At 64.1% G+C, this 25945-nt stretch overlaps 1 protein-coding gene across 9 annotated transcripts; it reads left to right on the forward strand.

Moving 5' to 3' along the window:
• Nucleotides 1-93: 93 nt before the first annotated feature.
• TSPAN4 (tetraspanin 4) lies at nucleotides 94-24775 on the forward strand. Of its 9 annotated transcripts, none has more exons than XM_024254716.3 (9): nucleotides 1140-1535; nucleotides 4570-4669; nucleotides 7652-7731; nucleotides 20113-20304; nucleotides 22014-22088; nucleotides 23063-23164; nucleotides 23244-23375; nucleotides 23463-23546; nucleotides 24214-24775. In XM_024254716.3, exons 3-9 carry the CDS (start codon nucleotides 7669-7671, stop codon nucleotides 24280-24282), a joined length of 717 nt encoding a protein of 238 aa, XP_024110484.1. In that variant the 5' UTR covers nucleotides 1140-1535; nucleotides 4570-4669; nucleotides 7652-7668; the 3' UTR covers nucleotides 24283-24775.
• The last annotated feature ends 1170 nt before the right edge of the window (nucleotides 24776-25945 follow it).

Genomic DNA, 25945 nt, shown 5'->3' on the forward strand with positions numbered 1-25945 from the left:
CCACTGTCGCGGGAGGATCGGCTCCGCTCGTTCTCCGCTGCTCCGGCCGTCCCTCCACCGGCCCCGGCGCCGCTGGCCGCAGTTTCCGCCGCGATGGGGGTTCCCCGTGCGTCCCGGGGCTCCCGGGCCCGCGCGGCCGCCGCAGCAGCAGACCGCACACCCCCACCCACCGTCTTGGTGCATCCCGGCGCTACGGCGTCTGAGCAGGGCCGTAAAGCTGCGGCGGCGGTTCGCGTTTCTCGTGTCCGCTTGACTGACAGCTGCGCGGCGGGAGCGGACGGCGCGAGCGGGAGGCGGCGGCGCAGGTACTGCGCCCGGGGGTTGTGGGGCCGTGCGGCCAGGGTCCCGTGGCCGGAGGTGTCCGACCGGGAGCGGCTGGAGCCGGACGCGAGCGGGGCGCGCGAGTTCGAGCCCGGAGCCGACACGCAGCAACAAGTGGGGTCCGGCGCGGGGGCTCGGGGAGAGGGCGGGCGGGGGCCGGGGCGGGTCTTCCTGCCGCCCCTCCTGGCCGCGCCGGGTAGTGGGTCCCTCCGCCTCGGCCTCTGCCTGCGGGGTGTCCGGGGGTCCCATTCTGGACGCGGCCCAGCCCCTAGGGGCGCCGCCCTGGCCTCAGCCGCGCAATTAAGGCCCCCGCCGGCAGCTCCCCGCCCCGGGCCCCTGTCCGCGTTCTTTCCGCTCTTTCCCGGGAGTGGGGTCGGGGTGCGCCCTCCCGGGTCCCGGCTCTGCTGGCTGCTCGCCGTCCCGAGCTCCCGACGCTCAGACGCGCCTCTGAGCACGGGGAGAGGGGACCCGGGAGGGAGGTCGGGGAGGGCGTCGAGACCCCGGTACAGGGGACCCCTGGGCAGACTCCCGGAGGGTGCACTGGCAGGACCCGCTGAAGGCCTCAGCTCTGGCTTGCCCTGGAGCTCAGGGCCTACGGAGGACGAGGGACTGGGAGCCCGTGTCTCTCGGATGGAGTGCGGGGGGGCTGGCACCAGCACCCTTCTTGCTGTGCCCCTGGGGTGGGGGTGAGGAAATGGGGGGTCGGTGTGCAGTGAGAGGCAAAGAAGGCTCCTTGGAGGTGCGAGGTGGGCTGTGGAGGGTGGGTGGGCTGCAAAGCGGCACCCATGGGGGGCTCTGGGCTGGTTTGCCTTCCTGAGGCTTCTGGCTGGGGTGGGACCTGTGTTGGGTTCCAGGCATCAGCTGCCGCTTTCTCAGGGCAATGCTGCGTCTGAGAAATGCAACTTAGTTGCAGAGGAGGAGGATGAAGGGTTTTCTGGGTCCAGAGTGGTGCTGGCCAGATCCACTGCACACTTGGGGTTTCTGCTCTCACCCTGGCCAGGGCCCTGGGCAGCTTCCCCAGTGGCATTTGCCATACCCCACCCAGCCACGTGCGGAGCCACGAGCCGAGGCCACTTCCCTTCCCTGACCCCCTCCCCCCAGGATGAGTGGACGCACATCCTGCTCTGGGCAGAAGGGCAGGACAGGGGCCGTGAGTAACGGTGGCCTGGGGTCAGAGCCAGGTTCAGCTGCAGAGGCTGCTGGTGGCTGTGGAGGTGAGGGAGGCAGGGGGGTCCCGGATGTTAGCAGGGTGGGCCCTAGGGAGTGGGTGGGGGCCTGGAGGCTTCCTGGAGGAGGGTCCAGGGCCTGTCCCGCCCTTGTTCCTGCCTGCAGGAGTTGTTTACTCAGAGCACGAGGTGGGGGGAGTGAGCTGCTCTCCAAATCCTGGCTTGGGCCAAGCTGACATTCTTGGAATTCCGAGTGTGTGCGCTTCCTATCCCTCCATTTCCCAGCAGAGCCCCTGAGATCTGGAGACTGCCCCAGCCTCGCGCTCTGTGCATCTCCCCCAAGCCCCCGCCACATGTGTGCGGAGGCCCCTGGGGGCGCAGGCCTGTCCTCAGTCCCGACTGGGCTCTACCTGAGGACCCTGGGGAGCCTGCGCTTGCCTCGGCCCTGGCGGGTGCGTCCCCCGGAGAGTGTGTGGGGCGGAACAGCCTGGGGCCTGGGCCTGGCCCTGGCCCTCCTCAGGCAAGTGGGGGTGGAAGGGAGCCTGATGGGGGGGCAGGGCACTGTGCCGGCCAGCAGGGGCGGGTGGGGGCCCCTCTCTCCTGGTCGTGGAGTGTTGGCACAGACTGGGCCCGGCTTTTGGGGAGGGTCTGGGATGGGGCCAGGAGGGTGAGGCGCTGGTTTTATAGAAGGGGGCGTTGTGGAGCCTCCTGTGGTCAGGGCAGGGCACAGGGAGCAGAGGGTGGGCTCCCCCCGGGTGCTTCCTGCTAGAGGAGGGGTCACTTCAGGGCAAAGGACCAGGGGAAACCCATGATTGAAGTTTTAGCTGCTGATCCCTCCCACCCTGGGTGTTGCCCTGGAAACAGGCCAGCCACGGGACCGGGAGGGCTGGGACTGGGAGGGCTGGGAGGGGGAGCACGGGCTGAGCCCTGGCTGGGATTCAGCTGAACTTGCACTCTGGTCTGGGATTACAGCCCACGTTTCCCTATCTGTAAAACTCAGGTGGGATCAGAAACTGCCCGCCAGGAGGGCTGCATCCCTCCTGCTGCTGAGGCCGGGCATGACCTTGACTGGGAGAGGGTGTTGAAGGTGTCTGTCCCCAGCCTCGCCCCCACACCTGTGCCCTCTGGCCCTGTCCATGCCTGGGACAGATGTGTGCTCACCCCCAGGGTGCTGTGGGGTGGGGTGGGTGCACACGGCGCCACAAGCACACGTGCCCGACACCTCCGCAGTGCACACAGCCAAGGCCACTGCCCGCCGTACCTACGCTGTCCGTGTCCTCCCTACTGTCCTGGGAGACCGGCGTTGTGAGCAGTGGGGTCTGTAGATGGGGCCGAGGCTGAACTGGCCCCAGCCTCACCACTCATATGCCTGGGCTGGTGATATTTGGGAATGTCACTGCCTGCCATGCAGCTGCCCAGGCCTGATGTGCCCCCCAGACTGTTCTGTAGGGGTCTAGGTTGCAGGGGCCAGGGCCAGGGCTGTGGTGGGATGGCACCTTAGGTGCGGCTGCTCCTGGAGCCTGGGGGGTGTAGGAACGTGCCCCCCACCTGGGGTCCTAAGTCTGTTGCCTTCACCCCCAACTCCCAGCAGATAAATACCCAACAGTGCAGGGGGAGGATTACAGGGAAGGCCTGGAGTGTGGGGTTAGCCTTGGTGGTCCCAGGAGGAAAGATTAGGGGACCTCTGGACTGTCTGTCCCTCCCCTGGGGCTGCTGGGGGTATCAGAGTGGTGTCTCCAGCCTCCAGGGCTCAGGTTTGGTGGGAGGGGCCTGGTGCCACCCAGACTCTGTGTGCAGCCCCCAGTCCCTGCTCCTCTGTGTGCATGAGGGGGTGCCAGCTTGCTTGGGACCCCCCAGGGTGAGGGCCTGGGACGGGCACTGGGGCCCCACAGGGGCTGAGGCAGCCAGGAAGCCCACAGCATAGGCTGTTTGTGTTGGCGGGCCTCCCTGCCTCCTCAAAGCTGCCTCAGAGCCCGTGGGCCTGGGGGGCCGGGGTGTGTGGGCCTGGCTCTGCTGTCTGTCCTGAGCTGCCCCTGCTGGGCTGTGTGGAGACCCCGAGGTCTGGGCTGGGCCAGGACTGAGCTGCTGCCCTGCTGCTGGGACTCAGAGAGGCCGCTTCACTGGCATGACACCCAGGCTGCTGCAGACAGGCTGCTTTATCATGTGGGCAGGCCCCTCTTTGGGGGGGACCTCCGTCTGGCCTCGTGGGTATCTGAGATCTCCTCGCAGCTCAGTCCCCAGGGCTTTTCCAATCTGCAGAGCTCTGGGTGTCTCTCTTGGGGCTCTCACTCAGCCAGGGTTGGGGTGGAGCCTCTATGGTTCCCTCCTGCCCTTGGGCTACTGGAAGGACAGTTACCTCACTCCAGAGAGCTAGTTCTGGGGGGCGAGCTGTTGCGGGGTTGAGCCAGCAGGGCAGGGAGTAGTGGGCACTGTGTTTGGCTGCCCAGGTGAGTTTGGGGCCTCTCCCTGGCCAGAAATCCTTGAGTGCCAGGAGAAGGACAGACTCCCCAACCTGGCACCCATGGTGGAGGAGGACCTTGCGGGTCATTGCTGGCAGCTCCATAGGGAGGGCGTGAGGCCCCTTCCTGAGCTTGGGTGTCTGCCCAGAGCCCAAGGCAGGGTGGGGTAGGGGTGCTTGTGCATGGTAGGAAGCAGACAGCAGGCTGGTCCAGGGGTCCAGGACCCCAGGGGGGAGGCACTGCTATGTGTCTGTGTGGGTGCAAGCGTGTGTCTTGGCCTGTGTCTCTGCATGTCCGTGCTGAGTACGTCTTTGAACATGTGTTCTCTGCACCCCGTGTCTCTGTGAGTGTGAGTCTGTGTCCCTGCCTGGCTGTCTCAGAGGCCTGAAGGAGCAGAATTTGGTGACTCAGTCATTGATTCAAAGATCTCCTGGTTGGGGCTACTCCTCAGTGGTCTTCTCCTCTGAGTCCGGTGGTATATCCCCTGCTCACCCCGACTGCCCCTCTGCCCTGTAGGTACCTGGCCCCAGGTGGGGGTTCCCTGCCCTTCTCTGGGAGCATCTCTGGCTGTACAGCTGAGGGTGGAAGCCAGGGCTCCACTCTGCCCATCTTTCCTTCTGCAGAGCTTGGGGCTGTCTTGGTCGCACCCACCACCTGCCTGCCCACTTGTCAGCCTTCAGGGACCCTGAGCACCGCCTGGTCTTTTTCCTGTGGCCAGCCCAGGTATGTCACGGCCCGGCTGGGCTGGATGGTTGTGGTGGGCAGCAGTGGGCTTGCCTCTGGGTGTCACTTTGCCAGCCCAGGGGCCTTGCCAGCCGGACACTTTGACACCACACCTGAGTATCTAATTGGAGCTCCTGTGGGGAGGGGCTGGACTTTGGAGACAGGGTCCCAGAACACCCCGACTGGGGTGTTGAAGGACCCTCCCCGACTGAGCTCTGACACTGTGGCCTTGCCCAGGCCCCTGCCTGCGTCTGGGCAACCCAGTGTGAATCCTGAACTTGGCAACAGAAGCAAGCCCAGCCCCCGCTCCTCCTGGCCCTCGGTGGCCTTGTGAGGTTTTTGATTTCTTCTTGAATAGGCTTCATCTGCTCACCTGGGTGATGTGTGCAGATGAGCTTTGTAGATGGGAAAGGGGGTGGCAGGGGTCTTAGGGGACACTGGGACTGCATCCTGGGCGCTGGGCTCAGTGCAGGCACCCAGACCAGCTCTCCCTTCGCCCTCCCACCCGCCTGGGACCCTCGAGCCTTGCCTGCCACTTCCCCTTCCAGCCCCAGCCACAGAGGGACGCAGGGGAGATGGGGCAGGGGTGCCACTGGCTAGCCTGGCGGTGGATGCTCTCCTCGGGGTGGCTCGGGTGGTGTTTTTGACTGCAGGCGGGGTCTGGCTCCTCCCAGTCAGCCTGGGGTCCTCCCGGGTCCCCGTGGTACCTCCCCTTGCCTGGCCCACGAGTAGGTGCTCTAAGTGCTGCCCAGGTCACATGCGAGCTCCCTGGAGGCACTGCGCACGGCTGAGTGTCTGCCCTCAGGTTGCACCTGCGTGGCCAGGGAAAGGGGGCCGGGCACTATCAGCTCTCTGGGCAGAGCTTCGGGTGAGGGTTTCTGTCAGGGTTGGGGTCCCAGGGCTCCTGGGGTCTCTGCTGGGCCCCAATGCGTGGCCGCCGTTCTGACGCATTCCTGGGGCCCAGACCCACCAAAGAACCCTCAGGGGAAGGACAGGGTAGGGCCATGGGAAGCCCCAGGATGGCCGTGTGGGCCTTCAGGGGACCTCCAGGCCAGCCTCCTGTTCTCTGGGGGCCCCCTGTTCCTTTCCCCCAGCGAGGACCTGGGCATGGGCTGCTGCCCTGGGGCTTGGGCTGCAGTTCTCTACAGAGCCCTTGGGGGGCAGCAGAGGCTTGGGGCACTGAGCCCAGGTTGTCAGGGGTGGGCAGAGGTTCGGGACCTCCTTGGGCACCCAGGGCTTCCACGGCAGCCCTCCCCAGACCTGCCACCTCCCACATCAGTCACTCCAGGAGGACCCAGGCCTCCAGAGCTGGTCAGCCTTGCCATGGGGCACCCCTTTCCCCTCCCTTAGCTTCCTCTCACTCCTCTTCCTCCTGCCCTTCCTCATTCCCGACCTCTGGGCTTCAGGTCATCTGCCAGGAATCTGGGCCACGTGCTGATGTCTTCCCGACACCGCAGGGCCCTTGTGCCCTTGTGCCCTGTGGTGGGGGTGGGGCTTCAGAGGCGTGGGGTAGGCTGCGGGGCACAGCTGGGGGCCTCTGTCCCCATCTCTGGCTGTGGGAGGTGTGTGCGCATCCGGCGTGATGACACCCAGGAGTGCAGGCACATCTGCGCACGGGGCCGGTATGTCTGTTCTTGTCAAAGGGTGGGGTGGGGTCTTTTACAGGCTGACTTCCAGCCTGGGCTGGAGCAAAATGAAATTCTGGGCCCCTTGTTTAAAAATTACAAAGAATTTCAAGACGGGAACAGCAGAGCATCAAGCCAGCTGGGGTGGGTGCGCGCGACTGCCCTTGAAGCCGGCCCCGCTCCCGCATTGGGTACAGCACGGGGCGGAGGCCGAGTCGGGCCCACCTGGAGCGCTCTGGGTCTGTCCTGGGGCTGCCAGCCTCCTGCGGGGCTGCCTGGTGGAGGGGGGTGTGTATCTCAGGAATCACACCTGCGCTTTTCTGTGTTCTGGAACCTCCCGTATAGTCAAAGACTCAACGACACCTGCTCCAGGCAGTGCAGGCTGACCCAGCACCCCCGCCCCGCCCGGAACTCAGGGCTTCCCAAGGCGCCCGGGGCGCAGCCGCTCCAAGTTGCCACCAGACAGCAACGGGGTCACCCTCCATTTGCGTAGTGCTTTGCGTATCGTTCTCGTGGTCGGAGGTCTCCAAGCCTGGCCCGGGGCCGGGGTCCGGGCGAGGTACCGTGGGGGGAAGGGCTGGGCCGTCGGTCGCGGGCTAAGAGCTGCCCAGGTCTCATCCCCAGGCCCCGGCCCCGGCCCCCATTCCCCTCAGGCGCCCTTCGCGAGCATCTTCCTGCCGCGCGCGAAGGTGGGGAGGGCTGGGGCGCCGGCGCGGGCGGAGGAGCCGGGGTCGCGGCTGGTGCGTTGCCGGGGGCTGCGATTGGCCCGCCCAGGAGGAGCGCTGGGGTTTGCCGGGCGGTGCGGCGAGGAGGGGAGGGGTCCGCGCGTGGGCGGAGCCTCCGGGGATTGGCCGGGAGGGCGCGGGGCGGGGCGCGCGGGGTCGGGGGCGCGGGGGCCGCAGCGCGCGGGCCGGGCAGGTGTCGGGGTTCCGCTGCCGGGGTCCGAGCGGATCCGCGCGCCCCGTTGCCACCGCGGGGGCCAGAGCGGAAGGAGGAGCGGGGCCGGAGCAGGCGCCGGCCGGCGGGATGGGGCGTTCCGGGGCGGCGGGCGCGGGGCGCTGAGCGGCGGCCCCGGCACACCCGGGCGCGATGCGCCGCTCCAGCACGGACGAGTCCACGTACCGGCGCAGCCCCTCTCCGGAGGGCAAAGAGCCGGACTTCGCGCGCGGCGGCCCCTTCCGGCGCTACAGCAGCCTGTACGGGCGCGCGGGCGGCGGGGACGCCGGGGACGCCGGGGGCGCCTTCTTCGGCCTGCACGCGAACCCTGGCCCCAAGGCGGCCCAGGCGCGCTACACGTCGCCCAAGGGCAACAAGTACCTGGTTTTCTACCTGGACCTCTCCTTCATCTTCCTCCTAGAACTGAAGCGCTGCGGCATGGCGCGCGCCTGCCTCCAGGCCGTCAAGTACCTCATGTTCGCCTTCAACCTGCTCTTCTGGGTGAGTCCGGGGGCCCGGGAAAGACCCGGGGTCCCTGCCGCGGCGAGTCGCGGGGTCTGGGGAGTCGGAGTCGCTGCCCCGGCCAGGCGTTCGGTGCGGTTGTGGGGTTGGTCCCGGGAGGACCCAAGACCGCTGCTCCGGCTGGGAGCCTGGACTGGGTGGGTGGGGAAGGTTTGCACCATCGCGGGGTCCGCCCCCTGCACTCAGAGCGGCTGCCCCACGCCCCGGCCCCCTCTCCTCTTCTCTCCTCTTCTCTCCTCTCCTCTCCTCTTCTCACTTGATGAGATGGGACACATTGCACACGTGCGCGCCGGACAGGGCCACCGGGGCACTGCGCCTCTCCTAGGGTCGGGGTTCGAGTCCGGGTCGTGGCCAGTTTTGCGCGGGGCCCCGGTGCCTCGTCTGCGCCCGCCCCTTCCTCGGTGCAGCCGTTATCCTTGCCTCGGCCCCGCCCCTCCAGGCAGGCGACCTGTCGGGCCCAGGGACTCACTTCCGAGGGGTTGAGCCGGCTGCCGCCAAGGTCCCCCAGTCGCCGGGAGGCGCTGCGGAAGGGAATCCTGGACACTGAGCAGGGCCGTGGGCCGTGAGTGCTCGCGGGAGACACTGGCTTTCCCGCGCCTCCGGCAGCAGAGGCTTCCCTAACTTTTGCCGAGGTGGGGTCGGGTGTGCTCAGACCTGCAGTGGTGTCCAGGGGGGGCCCTGCGTGCTGGGCGGAGCAGAGCTGAGGTAGAGGGAGGACAGGGTTCCACCCCACCCCAGCCCCATGTCAGCAAGAGGTGGGGCCGGATTCCCACCTGGCCAGGTTGGAGCAAGCCTCATAGAGCCGCGACCCTGTCCTGTCCCTGGCCCCTGTGGAGGGCAGCTGCAGTTGGGGGTGGCCGAGGATGACCTGGACCGGGCCTGGGGCTTTGCTGGCTGGGCTGGGGGAGGTGAAGTGATACCAAGGTCATTCTGTGCCGTAGTCTTAATTCCTGAACCACCTCCTGCAGCTGGGAGTCGGGGGTGTGGCCTCAGCTCCTGCCTAGGCTCTGGGCTTCAGAAGGAGGCTGTCCATCTGCATGAGGTCCAGCTGGGGCCAAGTGCCCAGAAGCCTGAGTCTGTCTTCCCACCTCTCCCCTCCTGAGCCCAGGCTCCTTCTCTAGCCAGCTTGGGGTGGGGGCAGGGGGTCCCTGGCAGGGACAGTCAGCCTGGGTTGCCTGCCGGGTGTGACCCAAGGAGGCTCTTGGCCTAGACATCCACCTCCAGAAGGGGTCACCCAAGGGTTTGTTTTCTGCAAGAGGCTCTGGAGGGGTGAGGCCCAGTCCTGAGGGGTCCCTTGGAGGTAGGGGTTTTGGGAGGTGTGGGTGTGGCCTGGAGCTGGTGGGTGTGGGGGGTGGGTTGCAGGTGGCTGAGTGACCAGAGTGTTTCTGTGATGGGGGTACGGGGCAGAATGACTGAAGGGCAGTGGGTGTGGGGGCCCGGCAGGCAGGCAGGTCCTGGGAGGGGAAGCCCTCTCTCTTTTCCACCCTCCTCCCGTCCTCCGTGGCCTGGACACCTGCCTTCAGGGAGAAAGAAGAAGGTCTTTTCCCGGAGGGGTCTCTCTGCTCTGAGAGCAGCTCACCCTCATGGAGAACCCCCAGGTGGACCTCTCTTTGCTCTGTGAACCCCAGAGAAGCCTCCATTCCTACCGCGTGGCAGACACACTCCCCCATCCTCAACCTGGGAAAGAACACACAAGGAACCCCGCTGGGACCCTGTTCTGGGCTGGAAAATCCAATTCTGTCTTTTTCATCTTTATTTTCCGAGATAGAGTCTTGCTCTGTCACCTGGAGTGCAGTGGCGTGATTTCGGCTCACTGCAACTTTCTGTCTCTGGGGTTCAAGTGGTTCTCATGCTTCAGCCTCCCAAATTGCTGGGATTACAGGCGCGCTTCACCACGGCCGGCTAATTTTTGTATTTTTAGTAGAGACAGGGTTTCACCATGTTGGTCAGGCTGGTCTTGAACTCCTGACCTCGTGATCCGCCTGCCTCGACCTCCCAAAGTGCTGGGATTACAGGCGGCCCCAATTATTTTTTATTAATCAATCACCACCTTCCCTCCAGTCCAGCAAACTGGAGCCCTGCTGGCTTCATACACCAGCCTTGGCTCCCCCTCCAACCCTGGGCTGGTGCCCAGTGGGGGTCTGAGGGTGGGGGCGGGGCAGGGGAAATAAGAACGAGTGGGGGTTTTGCCAGGAGAGTCCGTCCTGGGCTGACGTCCACGCCTGCTGTGCCCTGAGTCACTGTGAGCTAAGCCCTCTTTTCCTGGTATGAGGCTATTTCAGGAGTCAAGCCTAGCGTGCCCCTTCCCCAGGGCTCCTTTCCTTTTGGGGGTGTCAGCCCCCTGTTGTAGGGGCTTTTGCCGCCCACTCCATTTTCTACTCATTGGGAGACCAGGGGATACCACCTGGCCCTCTCCTCCTCAGAATCATTTCCTCCGTCTCCTCAGGAGCGAAGTTCAGGGGTTAAGGTGGTGGGAGGGGCGTCCCCCCGGCGGGACCTCAAGATCCCCGCGTGTGTCTGTCCTGACCCCCAGCTGCCGGAGTCCTGCTGGGCCTGTGGGGAGGGCATGGGGGAGCCCCAGTGGGCAGCCAGTGACCAGAGCCGTGGGCAGTGGTGGGAGCTGGGATGGGGTGAGGGAAGTTGTGTGTAGCTGGGGGGCTGTGCCCGTCCTGGGTGTGGCTATGGGTGTGGGGGCAGGGGCTGAGCCCTGTAAGTGGCACAGGTGCGGCCAGGGTGAGGGGTCCTGTGGCACTGGAAGGGGTTGGGGGGCTGGGAGTGGGGTCCCGTGCCTGGCTCCTGTGCAGTGATCAGGGTGCAGTGATGGTTCTGCAGCTTCCCTCTGCCCCCATCTTGCCTGGCTGCCCCTTAGCTTTGCTGTCCTGTGCCCTCAACCCCAGCCTGGCACCCCTCTCTCCCACCTTTGCCTCCCGGTTCTCAAAGCCCCCCTTCTTCCAAATGCAGACCCTCCAAGGCCCTCACAGTACTCCTGACTTCCAAGGTCTCTTTGGGTCCAGGCCTGAGCCCCCCTCCACACCCACAGTCAGGCTGGGCCCCTGGTCATTGACTGGGCCTGGGGCAGCCTCAGGGCCTACCTGGGAGGGGAAGGGAGGGGCTCGCTCCAGAAGGCTGATTGACGTATTTCTTTACAGCGTTGGTTCGGATTTCCCGGGCAGGCATCTTTGCTGGGGTCTGGGAGGGTGGGGCTGCTGGCAAGGGTCTGTGCTCAGAGCCTCCAGCTTTAGGTGGAGTGGCGAGGGTTCCTGGGGCAGCTAGGGTGGGGAGGTAGGATGTGTCCTGGCCTGGTGGTGGGGGACCCGGTGGGGCCTTCAGAGTTCAGAGCACTGGTGCCAACTCCTAGCCCCATGGACATCTGGGGATATGCTGCCTGCCTTTAGCAAATAGAGGCCTCCACCCGGTGATGGCAGCTCCGCTGGGGCACAGCCACTGAGCCTTCCTTTGAGCCCTCCCTGCACAGGTTGGAGAGTGGGAAGCAGGCTGCCTGTGGTGGGGCCAGGGTGTCTCCTGGGAGCCTCATTCTGGGAGAGGCTGGGTGCAGGGCCCGTGAGCCTGAGGGAGGTGTCCTGGGCCCAGGTAGGTGCCGACAGACACAGGTCAGCAATGGTGAGGGCGTGGGGGCTCTGCTGCCCCGGGACCCCCACCTTCAGGCCTTTGTGCTGCCTTGTCAGCTCAGCTGCTGCCAGCAACACTCTTTCCTTAATGGAAGTGGAGGTCCCAGGGGCGGAGGGGAGAGGACGGGGCCTGCTCTTCCTGCCTGTCAGGGATGGAGGCAGCTGAGCTATTTAGCAAGGTGCCACCACGGAGTGCTCTCCTCCCGCCCTCCTGCCCTTGGCTCCTTCCAGACGCTGCTCCCCAGGGTGGATGCTGCTCCCCTTCCCCTCCCCGCCAGCACCAGGAGCTTGGCGGAAGCTCAGGCCCTCTCTGCACTGTGTGGTTAGGGCCTGTCTGGGGGGCCGGGGTGGGGGTTGGAGTCCCACCTGCCAGTGTGGGACGCCGGGCAGGTCCTGCCCTCCTTGGGGCCTCATTTTGCCATCTGTACCACGTGAGGCGGTATAGGGTGAGGTCCCCATATACTGGCCTGGCCCGGGGGTTGAATGGAAATGTGGGAGGCCCCTCAGTCCCACCACCTGTGCTGATCCCTGGGGAGACCCCCCAGGTGGGCAGTGTGAGTCTCGGAGCCAGGTGGTCAAGGGCCCCAGCCTGGAGGGGCACGGGGGCTGTCCTGGCTCTGCCCTGCCTGGGCTGTCAACCCTGGAGGTGTGGAGGCCCCTCAGCCTCACTGCCCACTCACTGTTGTCCCAAAGGAAAGTCCTGGCTGCGCTTGAGGCTTCTGCTCTAAGATCAGCAGTGAGTCTGGTGGAGGGGTGTGGTGGGGGCCAGCCTTGGCTTCCCCTCCCCTGGGATGAGCTGAGACCGATGTCTGGCAGATAGCATGGCCGGCCTGCCTGGCGCTGGCCTCTGGGCAGCACAGTGTCCCCAAGGGTGGCAGAGGGCTCTGCCTCCAGCTCCCAGGCCTCTCTGAGGAGTTTAACATCCCAGGCCAGCCTTTGGATCAATTGTTCGGAAACAGTTTCTGAACGAAGGCCCTGACTCGGGCAACCACAGCGTCTCTGAGCCTTGGGGAGTGTGTGGCTCCCTGTGGGTGGGGAGCAGCAGCAGTCGGTCGGGGGACACTGCCTGCCCAGCTGTGGGCTCCAGGCAGCTCTGGTGCTGTTGGAGGTAGGTCAGACTTGTCCACCTGGTGACACAGGCCTGGCTCCATGGGGCCTCTGCAGGTTCCAGGTCCCAGCTGGCGGCAGGGCAGGCAGGCCAGGCCTCTGTGTGGAGAGGGCTGTCTCCGGGGGCGGAGATGTGGCATTGGCAGCTCAGGGCTGCAGGGGGCAGGCAGAGAAGTCAGGAGGCCCACGCAGGGGGACGGGAGTGAGCGTGGGGGACCTGGGCTCCCAGCCACAACTGTGCGATGTGAGGTGTGGCCTGATGACGGCAGGCCGCCTCCTTGCTGTTCCCACGCAGCCCTGCTGCACCCACAGCCCCGCTGGGTCACAGTCTTCTCCTGGATTCCTCCCTGCCTTCCAGCAAACTCCTACTCACCCTGTAGGACCCAGCATTGGCACCCTGGGCAGGTGCCCCCTGACAAGGGCTGTTCTGCTCTCCCTGCCTTGGACACTGGCCTCAGGGTGGGCCTTGGTCACTGGGTGGGGCTGGTCTCCTCATCTCTGGGCCCTGGGGGCCCTTGAAGAGCTCTTAGGGTTAGGGGTGAGGGAACGGAGGACAGATGGGGATGTGGAAACAGGACGTCACTCGGGGCCCATAGCTTTAAGGAAACAAATCACAGTGAGCCACACAGATTGTAAGTGGACAGACTTGTCATCCCTGGAAACCAGCATCTCAGCCATGATGGGGATGTTCCCGCCAGCCCAGAGGGTCCTGAGGCTGTGCTGGCTGCCGGCATCCGTCTCTGGACAGAGCCCTGGCCCCTGCAGGGACCCAGCCCCCCATCCTATTCCAAGGACATGGCTGGCAGCCCAGCCATCTGCCACAAAGCTGCGTGGCCGGAGGGGCAGTGGGCTGAGGGCTGAGGGCTGAGAGCTGGCCAGCGCGGCTCCCGTGGGCCTGGAGGGAGCACACTCCATAGACTCCAGTGACTGCACGCCTGCCCAAGGCCTACAGGAGGCTCAAGGGGGCCGTCCCCCAGCACCTGCCCAAGAGGCTCAGGTGGGCTGTCCAGACCAGAAAAGAAGGGCAGAGCAGAGAATGCATGGGCCTCAGCAGCACCTGCACCCAGCGCTGGGGGACGGCCCCCCGAGCCTCTTGGGTGGGCGCTGAGGGACGGCCCTCCAAGCCTCTTGGGCTCCTAGTCTTGGGCAGAGCCATCAGTTGCTGCTGAAGATCAGGGTGAGCAAATGTCTGATGGACTGAGCCTGGGGCCTGGTGTGCTGGACGGACATTGGCCAGAGATGGTCTCAAGCAGGTCCTGGGGACAGGTTCTGGGCAGTGGACAGTGTGAGCTGATGTCTGGGAGAAGGACGGGCCCCAGGCACCGCTGACTGGAGGTGAAGAGGTCTGGGACGGAGCCCCTCTCCTGGGCTGTTCCCCCAGCTGCCATCATCCCTAGGGTGCCTCTCCCCAGCTGTCATGGGGCGGGGTCAGCCTCCCACCTGAGCTTGTATCTGGCCTGGTGGGGGCAGCAGTGAGGCAGGGAGGCTTTCAGCCCATTCCTATTTGTATTGAGTGCGTGGGGAGGGAGCTACTCTGGTTTCCGGGGCCAGGCCCAGATGCTGGGTGGGACCCTGGTAGGGTGCGCAGGCTGCCAGCCACACCCCTAGCTGCTCCCCCTCTGGCTGCATTTGACCAGAGGGACCTGGCTCTCCTGGCCTCAGCCCTGCTCATCCTGCCTTTGATGTTCTGTCTCCAAGCGAATGGGGCCCATTTTCTCTTGCACTTTGAGGCTATAATTTTCCTGCCAAAATGTTTTAAAAGCTGCATACACAGAAACACTTTCAAAATTGCAGGTAATTTTATTAACCACGTGCACGCATTTTATCTGTGTGGGTCTGCCAGCATGCTGGGGCCTCGGGGCCTGGGGGACGCCGGGTTGCAGGGCAATAACGCGCGCATATGTGGCCACGTGTGATGGTGTGAGGCGTCTGTGGCAACATGGGCTGTTGTCTGTCACAGTGTGTGTGACCGAGCTGGGGGCCTGGGGGACGCTGGGTTACAGGGCAATACCGCGTGCGTTTGTGGCCACATGTGATGGTGTGAGGCGTCTGTGGCAACGTGGGCTGTTGTCTGTCACAGTGTGTGTGACCGAGCCCGTCTGGTGACAGTGGGTGTCTCTTTCCTGCCGTCTTGGGTGGAGGTGAGGATGGTTCGTGGAGTGTTAATTAGGGAAATCAGTTCCCACCAGGGCTGGGGCAGTTGTGGGAGGGGCCCAGGGCTGGAGGTGTAGGGCCCCTTCTTGCCCAGTCCCCATGGAACGGGGTGTCCCACACCTGGCATGGCACCAGTCACTCTGCACGTGTCCTCCCTGTGCCCTTTGACACATCCCCGTGGGGCGAGGGGAGCTCGGAACAGCTCATTTTCCTGCTGACAGGAGAGGTCTGCGTCCTTGGAAGGCAGAGACAGAGGGAGATGGAGCAGGCAGTTTGGGTTTTTTTTTTTTTTTTTTCCTGAGACGGAGTCTCGCTCTGTCACCCAGGCTGGAGTGCAGTGGCATGATCTCTGCTCACTGCAAGCTCTGCCTCCCGGGTTCACGCCATTCTCCTGCCTCAGCCTCCTGAGTAGCTGGGACTACAGGCGTCCGCCACCGCACCCGGCTAATTTTTTGTATTTTTTAGCAGAGACGGGGTTTCACCGTGTTAGCCAGGATGGTCTCGATCTGCTGACCTCGTGATCTGCCCGCCTCGGCCTCCCAAAGTGCTGAGATTACAGGTGTGAGCCACCATGCCCGGCCCCAGTTTGGGTTTTAAATGACAGTTTTCTCTGTTGTGCTAGCACCTCCCCTCAGTTCAGGGACCTTCACCCCGAGCCTGGGCATTTCGTCTGGAATGAGACTTGTGGGGTTGCTTGGCGCTTGAGGCCAGGATGTGCTCTGAGCTGCCGATGGCCATCTCCTCTCCTGAGGACTCTTGCTTCCCTCTGACCTCCTGCCCTCATCACCTGGTGATCTGGACCCAGGGCCATATCCCTTCTCTGCCCAGTTCTTGGGGCAGTGATGGTGTCGGGCCGTGTGTGGGTCCCCCTGGTGCCCTGTCTGCCCCTCCACAAGACCTGGGAACTGTGGGAGGACATGGGGACAGCCCAGGGGCAGGCTGGGGTTCCTGTGTGCTTGGGAACGCCCCTCAGTTCCGCATGGCCTTGTCTGTACATGGTGTGTGTGACCTTGTGCCCGACGGTCTGGAGGGAGCATTGAGTGGGCCATTGCCTGTCCAGGCCTCTCCTGTGCTCCAGAATGTTACGAGGGACATCTCTCCAAAGATGGGTGGGTGGGGGTGCCGTGTTCACAGTCACGACCCTGCACAGGCTGTCCCCCAGCCGCTGGTGCATCCCATAGCAGGTCCAGGTTCCCCGCGAAGTGGGGGCATCTCTGTAGAGCTGGCACACCCCTGCCCACCCTGGGGCTGTGCCCCAAGCCCAGTGCTCCCAGTGAGGACAGATTCTCTTAATTAGGGATGTCCCCTGGCACTTGTACCACGGAGCTGGCCTCTGGTCCTGCACACTCCAGACACATCCACCCTGGCTCACACACACCCCGGCTCACACGCACCCCGGATCCCACCCCCACTCACACGCATCCCGGATCCCACCCCGCTCACACGCACCCCGGTTCCCATGCACCCCTGCTCACATGCACCCCGGCCCACACACACCCTGCTCACATGCACCCCAGTTCCCATGCACCCCAGGCTCCCACGCACCCCCCCCTCACATGCACCCCAGGCTCCCACGCACCCCGGCTCACATTCACGCCCGCTCACACGCACCCTGGGCTCACACGCATCCCGGCCCACATGCACCCCGCTTGCATGCACCTCTCCTCCCACCCCCGCTCACATGCACCCCTGGCTCACACGCACCTCTGGGCTCACACCCCCGCCAGCTTGCACCCCTGGCTCACATGCACCCCGGCTCACACACCCCCAGCTCACACACGCACCCCCAGCCCACACTCATCCCCGCTCACACACACCCCTACTCACACACACCCTGGCCCACACGCACCTTGGCTCACATGCATCCCCATTCACATGCACCCCGGGCCCACACGCATCCCCTCTCGCACCCCGGCTCGCATGCACCCTTGCTAACATGCACCCCCTCTCCCAGGCACCCCGGCTCACATGCACCCTTGCTAACATGCACCCCCTCTCCCAGGCACCCCGGCTCACATGCACCCTTGCTAACATGCACCCCCTCTCCCAGGCACCCCGGCTCACATGCACCCTTGCTAACATGCACCCCCTCTCCCAGGCACCCCGGCTCACATGCACCCTTGCTAACATGCACCCCCTCTCCCAGGCACCCCGGCTCACATGCACCCTTGCTAACACGCACCCCCTCTCCCAGGCACCCCGGCTCACATGCACCCCCACTCACACGCACTCCGGCTCACATTCACCCCGGCTCACACACACCCCCTCTTACACGCACCCCGGTCTCGCACCCCGGCTCACACGCACCCCAGGCTCACACACACCCCGGCTCACACACACCCCCTCTTACACGCACCCTGGCTCACACACACCCCGGCTCACACGCACCCTGGGCCCACACGCACCCCAGCTCCCATGCATCCCTGCTCACATGCACCCCAGCGCCCATGCACCCCTGCTCCCATGCACCTTGGCTCACACATGTCTCAGGCTCATGCATCCCTCCTCTGGTGTGTCTCCGGGCTGCCCTCCACCGGGCTGTGCTGGCTCCCACCCCCAAGCCTCTTCCTGGTCTCCTGGGAAGCCTCACCTATCCCGCTAAGCTGCTTCTGGGGCTGGGTTTGCTCAGAAGGCACACCCAGACTGGGCGCTGTGCCCAGGTCTCCTATTGGCTCCTTAGCAGCACCCCTGGAGCCATGAGGGGCTGTGTGGTCAGAGCCAGCAAGTCAGCCCCTGCCTCGGTACTCCCAATCCTGGGGCCCAGAGCACAGGGGTAACCCCTCTTCCTGAACCCAGTCTGTCCAGCTCCCCGGCGCCCCTGTGCGCTGTGCCTGGCCTGCTGGGGAGGGGCTCTGGGCGTAGGTGTCAGAGCTCAGCAGGCACCAGGAGCCAATGGCTCAGCAGAGCTTCCCAGGACAGGCCCTGCACTGGCAGCCTCCAGACAGCGTTCTGTTTTGAACGTTAAGCAGAGATGCTACCTCTGAAAGGCCGGGGAAGGACAGAGCCTGCCTTCTCCCCAGGACGGCCTGAGCGTGTGTGGGACTTGTGGGGCCCCAGCATTGGGGGGAATCTGCTCTGAGGGAATTTCACCCTGTGGAGCCCAGAGGGACCTGAGACACCAGTGACAGGTCTGGCCTGAACCTCGGGGCACCAGCGGCCGTGCTGGCCCTTAGGCAGGGAGCTGTCTCCCATCTCCCCAGCACAGGCTCCTGCCTGCCAGCCAGCCAGTAAAAGGGTGGTGGCCTCCAACCTCCAGCCTGGCCCTGGCTGATGCACTGCTCAGGGAGGGGCAAGTGAGCGTGCACATGAGGAGGGGGCATCTCCCACCCCCAGGCCCCCTGAGGCAAGAGTGTTGGGGCCCATGGGGCCTGCGTGAGCCCTGCCAGGGTGGAGGCCCCAGGCCTGTCTTGAGCTGGGCTGGTGTGGCAGGTGGGGGTGGGGCAGCTGCTGGTGGCCAGCAGCTCATCTCCCAGCCTTGGTTTCTGTCTGGAAAGTGGGGTGTGAGTCTGGCCACTGGGGCTTGGGAGGCTTTTATGGGGCGACTTGGGGCTTCTGGTAGTCCCCAGGGAACCCCCAGAGCCCGGGGTCTGAGCCTGTCCTCAGGCATGTGGTCTGGGTGCTCCAAGGGGTTTCATCGGGTTAAGGGGTGGCTTTGCCAGCCCATTCCCAAGTCCTGTCCAGTCCGGGGTGGGGCAGGGATCCCCCAGGGCTGCACGTCAACCGTCGGCACCCCTGGACATCTACCCACCACCCACCTGGGCGCCCACGCTGCGGACCGGGAGCTGGTCAGCATTTTCGGGGGACTGCTTACCCCGTGCCCAGGCCTGGAACATATCTCCCATCTCATCCTGAAATGGCCCAAGCCCGAGGCCTCAGCGTCTGAAGGTGGGGGTCCTGGCGGACCCCTGCTTCCCTTGAGGCCTTGCTGGGCCAGCAGCCTGGCACCCTCTCTCTGGGCGCAGCACCCCCTCGTCTCCCCCTGCCTCTTCCTGTTTTAATTGATTTTTATAAGAACAAGCACTTAGGAAACACAGTAAGAGCTCCGGCGGTTACAGATGCTGCGGGAGGTGGACCTCTGGATGGCAGGTGCTCCTGTGGGACCCGCCTGCTTTGTTCCCACCAGTGCCCATGTGGCTGTAAGAAATCATAACTTGGCCGGGCACAGTGGCTCCCGCCTGGAATCCCAGCACTTTGGGAGGCCAAGGCGGGTGGATCATGAGGTCAGGAGATCGAGACCATCCTGGCTAACACGGTGAAACCCCGTCTCTACTAAAAGTACAAAAAATTAGCCGGGCGTGGTGGTGGGCGCCCGTAGTCCCAGCTACTCGGGAGGCTGAGGCAGGAGAATGGTGTGAACCTGGGAGGCGGAGCTTGCAGTGAGCCGAGATCACACCACTGCACTCCAGCCTGGACAACAGTGCGAGACTCAGTCTCAAAAAAAAAAAAAAAAAAAAAAAAACTATTGTGGCTAAATCCTCTCTACTAAAAATACAAAAAATTAGCCGGGTGTGGTGGCGCATGCCTGTAGTCCCAGCTACTTGGGAGGCTGAGGCAGGAGAATGGTGTGAACCTGGGAGGCGGAGCTTGCAGTGAGCCGAGATCACACCACTGCACTCCAGCCTGGACAACAGTGCGAGACTCAGTCTCAAAAAAAAAAAAAAAAAACAAAAAAAACTATTGTGGCTAAATCCTCTCTACTAAAAATACAAAAAATTAGCTGGGTGTGGTGGTGCATGCCTGTAGTCCCAGCTACTTGGGAGGCTGAGGCAGGAGAATCACTTGAACCTGGGAGGCGGAGGAGGTTGCAGTGAGCCGAGATGATGCCACTCTACTCCAGCCTGAGCAACAGAGTGAGACTCCATCTCCAAAAAAAAAAAAAAAGAAATCATAACCAGGAGCAAAGCATGAGAGCATCAGCGTTTCTCCTGCCACAAGTGACGGGGGACAGCCGGGGACATCACAGAGACCTTGTCGGGAGCTGGGAATCGGAATCCTGGGACCACCCGCCAGGAAGCCCCATCCCGGAGTGAGGGCAGGGCTGGGTCTCCCTGACAGCACAGTCTGGAAAGGCTGGAGTGGGCCTTCTGCACTGCGCAGACCAGAGGGCGAAGTGGGGTTGGGGGTGTGCAGACTGTGTCCTGGGGCCTAAGATCCCGTCCCTTTGGCTCCAGGTCAGGGGTCGGGTGGATCCCTCCTAGAGGGAGTGGTTCAGAGGCACAAGGGAGCCTCCCCCACTGTGGCCATGGAGCGTGGGTTTGGGGATGGGGTGCCAGCCCAGGGTGTCGGGAAAGACTGGCCTGCCCTGGACACCCCCCCAGGGCTGCCCTGGGATTTAGCAGGACTCTGGGTGGTTCTGGCTCAGGCTGGCAGGTGGCGTGGCTTTGGGCTTGTGGGCCGGGCTCTGCCCTGGGGTCCAGAACTTGCGTTGGGGCCTCACCCTGTCTGTGTCTCTCATGTTGCTGTGCCCCAGCTGGGAGGCTGTGGCGTGCTGGGTGTCGGCATCTGGCTGGCCGCCACACAGGGGAGCTTCGCCACGCTGTCGTCCTCCTTCCCGTCCCTGTCGGCTGCCAACCTGCTCATCATCACTGGCGCCTTTGTCATGGCCATCGGCTTTGTGGGCTGCCTGGGCGCCATCAAGGAGAACAAGTGCCTCCTGCTCACTGTGAGTGCCGGGGCCCAAGCGATGCTCCGGGTGGGATCACGCAGGGTGGGGTTCCGGTGGTCCCCAGGCCTTGGCTGCTGCAGTGACCCCCCCAGACGTGGCACCACCTCTGGGGCCTGACCTGGGAGTGTGGCCCAGGGCGCTGGCCACTGCTGGGTCTTCCAGGCTACACTGGGGCTGGGGGTGATTTGCAGAGCGGCGTGGGGGTCACTCTCTCAAGAGAACATGCTATGCTGTACCTTGTCGGGGGCCTCCCCTGATGGGACACTGGCCCTGGTGAGTGCAGGCACAGCCCCATACACACACACACACACACACACACGCGCGCGCAGCCTTTCACGGGCTTGCGGTCTCCGTGACCCATTCCTGGCCACTCCACCCCCACTGTGGCCCCTTCCCCAGCTTCTTGTTGGGGGCCTGGTCTCTCAGCTCCCTGGGACCGTCTGCTGGGACCCTCCCAGCCCCCACCTCGCCTCGGGGATGGACTCACAGGCAGGGATATGTTTATCCTCCTTGGAAGTGTTAATCACAGATAATTAAAAAGGAAAAGGGCTCCTAGATGGAAACACAGGCTTGCTACTGATTAATATGCCTGGCTGAGGCCATGGGCCCCGCGGGGGGTGTGCAGCCTGCTGAGGTCGTAAATCACGAGGCTTCCGATCACTCCTTTGTCTGGGAAGCCCTGGATGGGGTGGGGCCTCCCTTAAGTCGCCTCAGCCAGCCCACTCCCCTCCGTACCCCTTCCTGGGGGCAAGCCCCACGTCTGTCAGCCTCCCTGGCATCAGGTTGGGGCCTAGAGACCCCTGGAGGCAGTCGGTGGGGGTCTGTGGCAGCCCTGCTGGGGCTTGGAGCTCTTCAAACAGTTGAGGAAGCTGCTGTGTGTGGGCCCTGCCAGGCCTGCAGGGACCGAAGCCCAACCCCCTTTCCCATGGGTGACTTGGGACCAGAACCCTGGGTACCTCCTGGGGGTGAGGGACTCCTGTGTCCTTAGCCCAGCACCCTGTCTGCCCCACTCACGCCCACTCTGCCTGGGCCCCCCAGCTCCTGGACACACACTGTCCATGCCTGCCCTCTTTTGTGGGTGTCACTGACCCCCGCATGGAGGAGCAGCAGGGCTGGGGTCAGGCTGAGTTTCAGGGCTGCCGCCAGGTGGGGAAAGCGTGCGTGGTCAGAGGTGGGGCTTGCAGCCTGTGGTCTTGCTGGAGGGGGCATCAGCCACGCTGGCTGCCCTGAGGGCTGTGACGTGTAGGCAGAGGGGGCCTCTGCAGCCCAGCTGTGGCCCCTGCTGGGGCATCTTCCCACCATGAAGACACAGGCACCCAGCGAGGCATCTGCCAGACACTCAGAGGCCCCTGGATGGAGGTGTCCTGAAGGCAGCTGACAGGGGCTGGGGTCTCGAGAACAGGGACTTGTGCCCACTTGGGGGTGTCTGGGTTGTCCCAGGGATGGGGGTGGGGGAGGGGAGCCCAGGCCAGCTCAGGGCCCCACACTCAGGGGCTGAGCAGGACGCAACAGCCACAGTCCCTGGACCTGGGGCCAAGGGTTCTGAGGTGGGGGCGGTGTTCTGGGCTCTCTGGGAGTGGGGGCCTGGCAAAGGTTTCCTGGCAGTACCAGGTTTCCATGAGGTGCATGGCCCTGGTCCCTGGCATGCTATGGGGCAGAGGCTGTGGGGCCTTTTGGGTCCCCGTCTGAGCCTGCCCCCTGCACAGTTCTTCCTGCTGCTGCTGCTGGTGTTCCTGCTGGAGGCCACCATCGCCATCCTCTTCTTCGCCTACACGGACAAGGTATGGCCGCCTTGACCGCAGGCCCAGCTGCAGGGCTGGGGGCTCCATCCTCACTCCCAGGGAGCACTGTGGGCCTGGTGTGGACAGAGTGGCCCTGCATCTGCCCTCACTGGCAGCCAGGACAGCGGGTGTGGATTTACCAGGCCTGGAGGGGCAGCGCCGGCAACCCTGGGAGGCTGTGCTGTGGCTCTGTGGCAACTGGGGCACGAAGGCACTGCTCCCTCACCCGGAGGGTGCGCCCCAGGTTGTCCCCTGCCCTCTGACACAGTGTCCTGAGCCGTCTGCTCCCAGTGCCCCATCCTGGCTGCGCACCGTGGGGTTCTGCTCTGTAGAGCAGCCTCTTCTTGGTCACTCATTTATATATTCAGCCATTTGTTTATATTGGGATGAAGTCCTGGCTATTGAGGCTGCACTCCGAGCTAGAACACAACACTACTTTGTTTTGTGAATCACACTGTCCATCCTTGGCCCTCAGGAGCTCCTGCCTTTGGCTGCTGGGTCCCCTGACGCGCCTCCATCAACAGACTTTTCATTTTGGGGCACGTCCTGACTTCCTGGCACTGCAGGGCGCTCCAAGCTCCTTCATTCCCTGCCCTGGCCCAGGAATCAGCCCCTTCTCCAGGGTGCCCCGGGTCCTCACTGAATACTGGGGATTGAGGCCAGGGTGCTGGGTGGGCTCAGCGCTTAGAGCCCCTGGCTTTCAGCTCACACAGCATGGCTGCACGTGTCCCGATGCATGGAGGCACCTGTGTCCCTGTCGTCTGTCCCTCCAGGACCCATGGTCCTCCCCCAGGCTGGGGAGGAAGCCCAGAGGTGGCCCTGGGCCTCAGGGCTGCTGGGAGGACATGGGGCCGGTGTGTCTGCAGCTTGGTGGGCTAGGAGGGGCCCAGCTTAGGGGCCAGCGAGGGGGTCTGGATGAGGGAGGCGGGGTACAGTGGGAGGGGCCCTGCTGACCCCCACCCCCGCACCCTCAGATTGACAGGTATGCCCAGCGAGACCTGAAGAAAGGCTTGCACCTGTACGGCACGCAGGGCAACGTGGGCCTCACCAATGCCTGGAGCATCATCCAGACCGACGTGAGGCGTGGGCAGGTGGGCGGGGTCAGCGGGTGCCCCCTCCCCTCCCGCCTCAGCCCGACCAGAGCTTGCCCTCCAGTTCCGCTGCTGTGGCGTCTCCAACTACACTGACTGGTTCGAAGTGTACAACGCCACACGGGTGCCTGACTCCTGCTGCCTGGAGTTCAGTGAGAGCTGTGGGCTGCACGCCCCCGGCACCTGGTGGAAGGCGGTGAGTGACACCCCCACCCTGGGGGCTGGTGGGGGCCTAGAGGGTGGGACCAGCAGGCCCTGGCGTAATGCGCATGCCTCCCTGCAGCCGTGCTACGAGACAGTGAAGGTGTGGCTTCAGGAGAACCTGCTGGCTGTGGGCATCTTCGGGCTGTGCACGGCGCTGGTGCAGGTATGGCCTGGGGACCTGTGGGCTCCCAGCCTCCACTTTGTTGGGGCCTTCTGAGCCCAGGGAACAAAGTAGCAAAGACCTTGCCCCCAGGAACCCACGATCGGGGAAGGCCGGGGCAAAAGCAGGAGAGCGAGTTCAGGGGGATGGGCAGGGATGGCCTGTGGGGACGGTGGGCTCCCTCCTAGTGGACAGAGGCAGAGGCTGGTGTGGGGTGGAGGCCAGTGGCTGTCCATGTTGGTTGGTGGCCCAGGACTGGCCAGTGCACAGAGTGTGGCAGCCGGGGCCCTGGTGCCAGTGGCCCCTGCTCTCCAAACTCCACAGCCCTCAGGAAGTCCTGGGTGTCCTCATGCCTGCAAGGCTCAGGGGAGGGTGCTGTGGCCCCTCAGGAAGTCCTGGGTGTCCTCATGCCTGCAAGGCTCAGGGGAGGGTGCTGTGGCCCCTCAGGAAGTCCTGGGTGTCCTCATGCCTGCAAGGCTCAGGGGAGGGTGCTATGGCTTGAGCCACAGGGTTGGGTGGGGTGTGCAAGCCACCGGGAAGTTGAAGGGCTCTGCCACTGTCGCCCGCCCCGGGGTCAGGGCCAGGGCACCTGCTGAGGACAGGGACCGCTCTGGGCTTGCGGCCTGAGCCTGTGGAGCTGTTGCGCCCAGCCCTCCCCCGCTCCCCACAGATCCTGGGCCTGACCTTCGCCATGACCATGTACTGCCAGGTGGTCAAGGCGGACACCTACTGCGCGTAGGCCGCCCGCCGCCCGCTTCTCTGCCAAAAGGACACCCACGGGGAGATGGCCGCGCCCACAGCTGCCTTTCCCACCACCAGCCTCGGTGCTCTGCCCCATGCTGGGAGGAGGGAGGGAGGAAGGAACAGGTGCCTGGAGCCCCCGGAACCCTGTTCCTGGAAGGCCCTGGCTCAGGTGGCTTCAGGGCATCCGGACCCCCTCCCCCCACCCCGGGAGGGGTGGCCACACGCTGGCTGCGGGACCCGGGGCAGGGGTGGGAGGGGCCTCCAGCACTTTTTATATTTACGTATTCTCCAGAGCAGTGTTCACACGGGAGCCAGCCTGTGGCCCCCAGCCTCCCGGGAAACGGGCTGGGGCTGGAGGAGCCGGGTCTCGGCATCCTGGAGGTGGCCCCGCTGGTCCTGGTGCTCCAGGCAGGGCCGTGGACCCCTCACCTACATTCCATAGTGGGCCCGTGGGGCTCCTGGTGCATTTTAATAAAGTGTGAGCAGCAGCTTTGCGTCTATTGCTAGTCTGCTTTCCCTACCCTATCTTCCCTTCTGGCACCGAGGCCTGGGGCAGGGCAGCCTCTGGCATGAACAGTGCTTAGGCAGAGCCCTGTGGCTGTGGGGTCACCTGGTGCACAGGCTTGTGGGAGCTGCCTGCAGAGCAGTCTCCAGACCTCCAGTTTTAAGGAAATCATGACATTAGCTCTAAGAAGTGGTGACGAGGCTGGGCGCAGTGACTCACACCTATAATCCCTTTGGCTATGGGAGGCCAAAGCGGGTGGATCACCTGAGGTCAGGAGTTTGAGACCAGCCTGGCCAACATGGTGAAACCCCGTCTCTACTAAAAATACAAAAATTAGTCGGGCGTGGTGGCAGGTGCTTGTAATTCTAGCTACTTGGGAGGCTGAGGCAGGAGAATCGCTTGATTCCAGGAGACGGAGGTTGCAGTGAGCCAAGACCGCACCACTGCACTCTAGCCTGGATGACACAGGAAGACTCCATCTCAAAAAAAAAAAAAGTAATAAATAAAAATTTAAAAAAAAGTGCCAGGGCCCCTGGGGGCCATCCCTGAACTGCCAGCCTGTGCTAGGGGTGGCCTCCCTCTGCTTCACCCCCCACCCCAGGGGCTTCCTCCGGAGGTGGGGCTCCCCTGCCCAAAAACCCTCACCCCGGGGCCTCCTTCGGAGGCGGGCCTCCCTCTACATCACCCCCTACCCTGGGGCCTCCTGTCGAGGCGGGGCTCCGCTCTTCCCCTATTTTGTTCCTAGAACTCTGCCCCTTTAAGTGAGCTGGCAGCACAAAGCACTTGTCACAGGGCACGAAAAAAATGCATCAAGGTGCCTCAGGATTCTCACAGCCAGAGGTGAGGGTTGTGTGGGCACCCTGGCCACAGGGATGACGGTCAGTTCAGGTTGGGGCATCTGATCCCCAAACTGTACCCCACAATCTCATTTCCAGCTAGTTTGTGCCCCACCCTCTGCCCATCCCCCGGGAGACACAGCCCGCTCTAGGCATCCCATCCTGTGTGGCATCACCACCCCTGCTTGCACCCAGTGCTGATCTGGCAATGCCTAGCTCCAGGCCCACACCACCCTCCCAGACCTGCGTGTCTCCCACCCTCACTCCGACGGAAGCCACAGGACCCCTGAGAACAACTTGAATGTTAGCGTCAGCGC

The sequence above is a fragment of the Pongo abelii genome, chromosome 9 (genome assembly GCF_028885655.2).
Source record: "Pongo abelii isolate AG06213 chromosome 9, NHGRI_mPonAbe1-v2.0_pri, whole genome shotgun sequence".
Lineage (NCBI taxonomy): Eukaryota > Metazoa > Chordata > Mammalia > Primates > Hominidae > Pongo > Pongo abelii.

Excerpts from the sequence above, each read along its gene's own strand:
- TSPAN4 (XM_024254720.3), top strand. The coding sequence starts at position 94 with ATGGGGGTTCCCCGTGCGTCCCGGGGCTCCCGGGCCCGCGCGGCCGCC. Across the intron at positions 22,089-23,062 it reads TCTTCGCCTACACGGACAAG|ATTGACAGGTATGCCCAGCG; the intron begins GTATGGCCGCCT and ends CCGCACCCTCAG. Across the intron at positions 23,376-23,462 it reads CCGGCACCTGGTGGAAGGCG|CCGTGCTACGAGACAGTGAA; the intron begins GTGAGTGACACC and ends GCCTCCCTGCAG.